The sequence below is a fragment of the Eucalyptus grandis genome, chromosome 2 (assembly GCF_016545825.1).
Source record: "Eucalyptus grandis isolate ANBG69807.140 chromosome 2, ASM1654582v1, whole genome shotgun sequence".
NCBI classification, from domain to species: Eukaryota; Viridiplantae; Streptophyta; class Magnoliopsida; order Myrtales; family Myrtaceae; genus Eucalyptus; species Eucalyptus grandis.
The window spans coordinates 24,812,048-24,819,167 of NC_052613.1; the positions used below are offsets into that span (position 1 = coordinate 24,812,048).

At 49.9% G+C, this 7,120-nt stretch overlaps 1 protein-coding gene across 1 annotated transcript; it reads right to left on the reverse strand.

The window, feature by feature from the left end:
• Positions 1 to 2,120: 2,120 nt before the first annotated feature.
• On the reverse strand, positions 2,121 to 6,745 carry LOC104427296 (protein LONGIFOLIA 1). The gene is made up of 4 exons (XM_010040418.3): positions 6,325 to 6,745; positions 4,734 to 6,230; positions 4,423 to 4,621; positions 2,121 to 3,145 (listed from the first exon to the last, which is right to left on the reverse strand). The coding sequence occupies exons 1-4, from the start codon at positions 6,472 to 6,474 to the stop codon at positions 2,556 to 2,558; spliced, it is 2,436 nt and encodes an 811-aa protein (XP_010038720.2). The 5' UTR covers positions 6,475 to 6,745; the 3' UTR covers positions 2,121 to 2,555.
• Positions 6,746 to 7,120: the final 375 nt, after the last annotated feature.

Sequence of the window (7,120 nt, forward strand, 5' to 3'; positions counted from 1 at the left end):
TTCCTCCTCCTTATATTTCATCAATGGAATGATCCGCACTGGCCAAAACAGCATGATGAAAATTGCGTGAAAGCACATCATGCCGAGGAATCGGGACTGCTCATAATTGAAGAATGAATGAATGAGAGAGAGAGAGAAATATCTACATATGGATATGGTCGAAATGACCATATAATTCAAACCATGGAATGGACATCATCTAAATAAAAAGAAAGAAGAATAATGTCAAAACGAATTGATTTTTCCATTATATCTCTTGAATGTATGATACGAGGCTCGGTCCATACGTGGACGCCACGCCGCCCGTCATAACAAGTCCATAGCTCGAGCGAAACCTCAACCGATAACTCAGAACGTGACACCAAGTGCTATGGAAAAGGCCAATGGCCTCCCCGCAGACCTGCTCAAACTGATAAAATTCTGCAGCAGAATCAGGCAATGGCCTTTTTGAACAGCTCACATTTTGACTGAACAGAAGCTGATAGAATGAGAAAGAAAGAGAGAGCTCTGCATTCTGGAACAGCGACCGACCCCACTCGCTTAAAGACACCCCCTCTCTCATCTAATTTCGCGTGTTCACAGTTCGCAGGCCTCGGCATTAAACTCCCCATCTTTTCCATCTGCAACCGGTTGCCCTTTCCTTTCTCCTCAGTCAAGAGGGCCCTCAAAAAGCCAGGTGTGCTGGAGAGTTCGGTCCGTGCACTGTGCAGTGGCAGTGCCATGGAGACGACAGCAATGGCCCCACGAGTTGAATTCCACTGGGGCTGAAAGAACGGAGCCTCTTCGCTCGTTCTTTTCCCCATCCCGTCCCCATCTTTCTCGCAGTGAACACTGGGGTCGCTCATGAATTTTGCCATTTCAAACCCTCAGATCGGGACGAAGAAAGGACGAAGCCAGGGAAGCCGGAGGTTCAGAGTGTCCTGAAGCCGCCTGACAAGGGGGGCGCGGGGGACTGTCCCACTGCGGTCTTCTGCATTTCATCAGCTTCCCGCCTTTTCTGAGAGAGAAAAGGCGGGTTCCTGTGACCCAATGGAGAAGGAAAATAACACAGATGGTCCAAGTTTGACCCAATGGACAATATAATTCTTGAATTCTAAGTTTATTAAATTTGATCTTGAGCTTATGATACATGTTTGATTTAGTTTTTATTATTTGCATAAAAATATTCAGCATTGTCCATTAATTTACATAATGAATACTTTCACATAATTTATAGACTAAATCAAACATGTATCAAAAGTTCATGGATTAAATTAAATAAATTAAAAGTTTATGGATAATATTGCACATTGAATTAAATTTAACAAACCACATTGAATAAATTTAGGGTTCATAAACCACATTGCATATTTTGGTAAAGTTCAAAAATTATTCATATCATTAATCCCTAAAGGAACCAATGGAGGAACCAATCCAACAAGGTTACATAGTACCCTAATTGTATCTTTATCTATCGCCACACAAGTATAGGAGAAATTCTGGGTAATTAATTGAGATCTTCTCAATCAGAAGACCGTCAATCCTCCCCTAAAATGGGTTTTCAAGATGTTGTAAGAAGCCAACAAGAAAAGTTCCTTTTTTTTTTTTGGGTAAAGGTAAGTCTAATATAGATTTTACCAAAATAATATACAAAGCAAGGAGACCCAGCACCAACAAAACAAACACTCAAAAGACAAGGAGTCAAGAGAATGTAGAGGTATCGTGGTTCCACAATGAAACAAAAAGGCAAACAGCCGCAAGGAAATGAAAACAGCAACAAGAAAAGGAAAGAACTCAATCAATCAAAGATTGACGACGGCAATCCCCAAGAAAGTTGTATGCCACATTGATCAATAATTACTGATGACCAATTACTGAGACCTCTGATTCCCAGTGACACAAGAGTTGCTACAGAACATAACCGTTGTGCCATGATTCATCCGATGTTACAACGGACGTTTCATCGGACAACGATCCATGGGGTAAAAGAATACTAAACCCACGTCCCGAAAATCGGAAAAGAACAGTAAATTAGCACCAAACTAAAGTAGTGAGACCGAAGCAGTGGCTGCAGAACTAAGCAAACGAAGGCCAGTTGAACATGATGAGCTACAGGACGCGAGCGTGCCGAGAGACAAAGCTAAAAAGAAAAAATTCAATTGACAAGTCAACAACAAACCCAAAAAAAATTCCTGAGAGAGCCAAAGAAAACGCATGTATACGCTTCAATTCCGCGCAAACTACAAGGGCCCTTTTCCTTTTCAGCTTTTCCATCATTACACTTAATTGAACGCTAAAAAGGGTATGATTAGCCTCGATTGCCAAATCCAATGCAAGCTCGCACATGCACACAATCTCGAGCCCATCTCTCGCCTTTTGCCAAAGCAGGGTTTGCAAATCGCCTGGTTTTCTGGCTTATAACACTAGGATTTAAACATTTTTATCAAGCTTGGGAGTAGGGAAGTGCAAAAGGATGATAAAAGGAAAAGGAGGGAAAGCTTAAAAGAACAAAAGGGCACGCAGAAGAATGGTAAATACAACCACAGGCCTCTCTCTCTTTCCCCCCCTTTGGCTTTTCAGAAAACCAACTTCCTTCTGGGAGGCTGGAATTTATTGGTGTCCGAGGCGAAGGCGGCGAGGTCCTGGATGGTCTCGCTGATCAGGTCCTTGAATATGAGCCGCTCAACGTCCACAGCCGCCTCAGACACCTCCACAGGACAGCCGTCCCAACCGTTGATCGCGTCCCCCGCTAGATCCTTCCTCAGCACCCCACAGATCACTTCCAGCAGGTCGTCCGAGGTATCCCTCTCTCGGATCCTCTGGTACTCTGACCATATCTGCTGTAAGGACAGATTCTCAAGAGCCGAGCTTGCGACAACGGAAAGGGGCTTCCACTGGAGGAATTGCCTCTGCCTGTCGAGGATCTCCGCGACTGTGTCGAATGTTAGCCTCCTCTGGAGTCTCGAGACATGGGAGGTGTCCTTCCCATTGCGATACTGCTGCTTCTCCAGCAACAAGAACAAGTCGGAGTCCTCGTGAAGATAGCTGGATGCCTGGAGAATGTCGGAGATGTAAACATAATCACCGTCCTCCGCATTCTCATTGAGTTTGAAGGAAATTGGGGAAATGGGACTCCAAGCATCATCATCCAGTTCAGCCGCTTGATCTGCACCATACCAGACATCAACAGAGTCAGTCAAAATTTATAAACATCGCAACCCATCACCTCATGCCATCAACTGATAAGTTTTTCTAACATAACCAGAAATAGCCTTAATGGGTGATTTCGTTAGCCTAAAGAGGGGACATTGTCAACATCGGTACAAGCCACTAAATGGAGGAAAGCAACAAGGGCTCATTTCTACGCTGACTGCGCTCATGAAGAAGTCATTTTCACGCTTCTTGGGCAGAAGAAAACGATTCGAACTCCATTAAGAAAGGAGGGACCACCGAATGACCCACCAACCAGCATGGTGTCCTCTGAGAAATTTCAAAACACATTCTTTCCATAGCCCAGCCAATCACTTCCTCACGTTAGGATCACATGACTGTCTCAAATTGCTTAGACCCAGAGAGATCCAGCAGCACAGCACAACCCCCATCAAACACATCCAGACAATACATAAGTATTATAAGCACTATGCAATGTTCTACGCATGTAATATATGAGGTCACTCTGTATTATTACACCGAACACGTGGTGGGTATTTTTTTATGTATATATCCCAACACCCACCCTCCATGGGGTCCGGTCCCCACAGGCTTGCGGGTGCCGAATGATTCTGGCTCTTCATTCTAGTCACAATCCAGCTCATCGGGTTGGACCCCCCACCAAGCCTACTAATTTAATCCATGCTCTTGTGCCTGAATTGGCCACCTTCATGTGTCGCCGAAAAAGCACACAAGAGCTTCCTCCACGCACGCGCCCACGTAAGACGCGGGTCGCAGATTTGCAAGACAACCCCCCCACAATTCATACAGAGGTCTACATTTGACAAACCCGAACTGCAGTTTTTACCGAAACGGACCCGAGTTTGCAGTATGACATGGACATGACTACGCGACGGTTGCAGTATGACAGGCCTACTTAACATTCCCAGCAGATGAAAATGATGTACTGGATATTTCTAAAATGGTTGAGAGCAAGAATGCCAACGCTTTCTCAAAGCCATGGACGACACAACGAGACCTATGACAATGCTGCTTTAAACGGGAAGCAGAGGGAGGGGGGGACCAAGCTGTGACACGGAGAAAGAAAGAAACAAAGAAACAAAGAAAGAAAGGCCTGAGACTGAGACCAGGTCCAGTTCTTCTGCGGCTGCTACAGATGCTGCAGTAGGGTCGCGACGGTCGAAAATTTCGCAAGTAACCATCGAAATCTATGAAGCAATCTGTGAAACTATAAACTTTCTTCCAAGCCTGCTGCTGGATAATAAATGTTACCTTCAAATTCAATGCTGCGCTTCATTATGGGCGAGGGCGACGACTCCTCCTTGTAGAAGGATGGGTCAAGCACGGACACCGGGCTCGGCAGATGCTGCTGCGACTCTGCTGCCGCCGTGATCTCGGCAATGCTGTGCAGCAGCTTGTCGCACCTCTCCAGCAAGCTCTTCCCTTCCTTGTACTCCTCCATCTTCGATCTCTGTTTTCGCCATTTGGGATCAACCAACATGAGCTAAACTTTCATCGAATCCATTCAGGAGACAGGGAAACGAAAGGGCTTGTAATTGGACATGGAATGTATATTGGGTTACCTCCGTATCGGTCTGTGATGGAGTGCTGATGCTGCTCTCCGAAATGGTGGACGACTCGTCCTCTGTGGGAAAAAACGCCTTCCCCTCCTCCTCCTCCTCCATCTCCTGGTAAGCTTTGGCCGTCAATCTCCGAGTCCTCGGAGATCGGCTCGTCGTGGTGGTGCTCTGGTCCGGCCCCGCCCTTCTCAAACCAGTCCTCGGGGACTGAACCGGAGACACCCGCCGTTGCTCCGCGACTCCGCCGTTTGCTCTCCTCTGAGGCTCCACCGTCAGCGGCCTCCTCCTGCTTGGACTCATCACGCCATTGTCGCTCCGACTGGGCGAAACCGAACTCCTCCCCTTGTTCTGACCCCTCACATTCTCGCGCCGTGGGCTCGCCGCCGGCGACGCCTCCACGGACACCGCGCCAGGGCTCCGGCGAGCAGCCGCCTGCCTCGATCTGAAGCTCGAAGGCGGTGAATTGCTCCCATTCCTGCCATAAAGATTGCTCGGCCTCGACGGCCTCACGACCACGATTGGAGAGTCGCTGAAACTTCTCTCGTAGATGATGTTTATCGGGTTCGCATCGTTGCGCTTCGAGTGGAGAAGGCCTTTCAGCTGCCAAGCCTCGAGGATTTGCTTCCGCGTCTCCAAATCCTTCGACGGCTCGTCGATGCCTCTCATCCTCAGTTTCTTCTCAATCTCTTCGTAGATGGACACGGCCTGTTTCAGCTCCGGGAAGAACTCCGTCGAGTCGTAGAAGCTCTTCCTCTGGATCGATCCTCTGTGGGCAACTTTCGCCGTCTCTGCTTTCACGTTCCTCGAGTCATGGCCGCCGGCGAGGCTCGACTTGTTGTCCCCTCTCGCGGCGGCAATTACTCCGACCGCATTGCTCGCGACCTTGCTCTGCACGTTGAATTGCTGCGGCTGATTCATGTGGTAACCGCTCGAGGCCCCTTCCATGAACCGGTAGATGTCTTTGTTGACTCTGGACTCCGAAGCGGATCTCCGGAGCTCCGCCTTCTTCGCCGGCTCCGGATCCGGGCGAGGCAAGTTCTCCAAGCCCATGAGGCGCGCGATCACGCTCGGCGACCGCCGCTGCTTCTCGTCGTCACCGCCGCCCGCCGCCTCCCCGGCGGCCCTGTCGCCAGGCCGGGCCGCCGATAGGATCGCGGCGTTCGTGCGGATCTCGCGAGGGTAGAGGCTCCCTTTAGCGTCGGTAGTCGCCCTGCTGTCGAGCGAGAGCCGCGGTGCTTCCTTCGAGAACTTCCACGGAGACCGCGTGCCCTCCTTGAACTCGAACGCCGGGAACGCGAGCGGCGACCTGGCGGCGGCCGGCGTCGTCGCCTCCGCCGGCGTCCCCGGCTCCGGCGTCGCCGTGGACCGGATCTCCTTTAGCGGGGAAGGCCAGGGCCGATCCGGCGACGGCGGCGCCCTGGCCGCCGGAGGCTTCGCGAGCTCTCCGGACGTCGCCGGAGAATCGACGGCCTTCGGCGTCTCTCGACCCGAATTCATTCCCTGAAGATCAAAAGCCAAAAAAGAACGCTACCCATCAGAAAACAGCGATGACCCAAGACGCGAAAGAGCCAAACAGAGGGAGAGGGAGAGCGACCGTGTAAGGAGGGAGGCGCTTGGGGGCGTAGAGGCGCCGGCCGGCGAGTGCCTGGTGGCGATCGAAGATGTGGAGGAAGCCGGCCATGCACCCGATGTGCTTCTCAATGTGCTTCTCCAGGTTCTGATCCTGCACGATCCCCGTCATCATCTTCGCCTACAATCCTCTCTCCCTCTCTCAAACACACACACACACAAGACCCTCTTTCTCTCTCTATCTCTCTCTCCCTCTCTGCAACTCTCTCTCTCTCTCTCTCTCTCTCTCTCTCTCTCTAGCTCGCTGAAGCGAAGCTGCCGATCTCAGATCTCCATCACTCCATTCCTCCCTCCCTCTCTCATTCTCTCCTTCACTCTCTCTCTCTCTCTCTTCTTTCTCTCTGCGGAAGAGTGTGGGGGTGTGACCGTTCGCTTTACTGATGACTCCCGCTTTGCTGTTCTTTTAAATGGTGGGTGGAGCGCTGTCAGGCAAGCGAAAAAGGAGCAAAATTTGCGAGCTTCCTCGCCTCTCGAAATGACTAATTTCGCCCTCGGCTTTCCCCGAAATTACCCCGCACGGGTCGCCTCGCCACGGCCGAAGCCCCGGAGAAATTACGCCCCTGACCAGGACAGCAGTTACGAGTTGGAATATTCATTATCACATTAACTATTTTATGTTGAACGACGACCAGCGCCCTGCCAGTCCTTTGAAGGCACCCATTTCAGTCAAGGAAAAAAATGACATGAATGGTATGAGGTTTGATCCAATGTATAATATGATTACTTGATTTTTAATTCGTCCTATCAACGCACCCATTTCA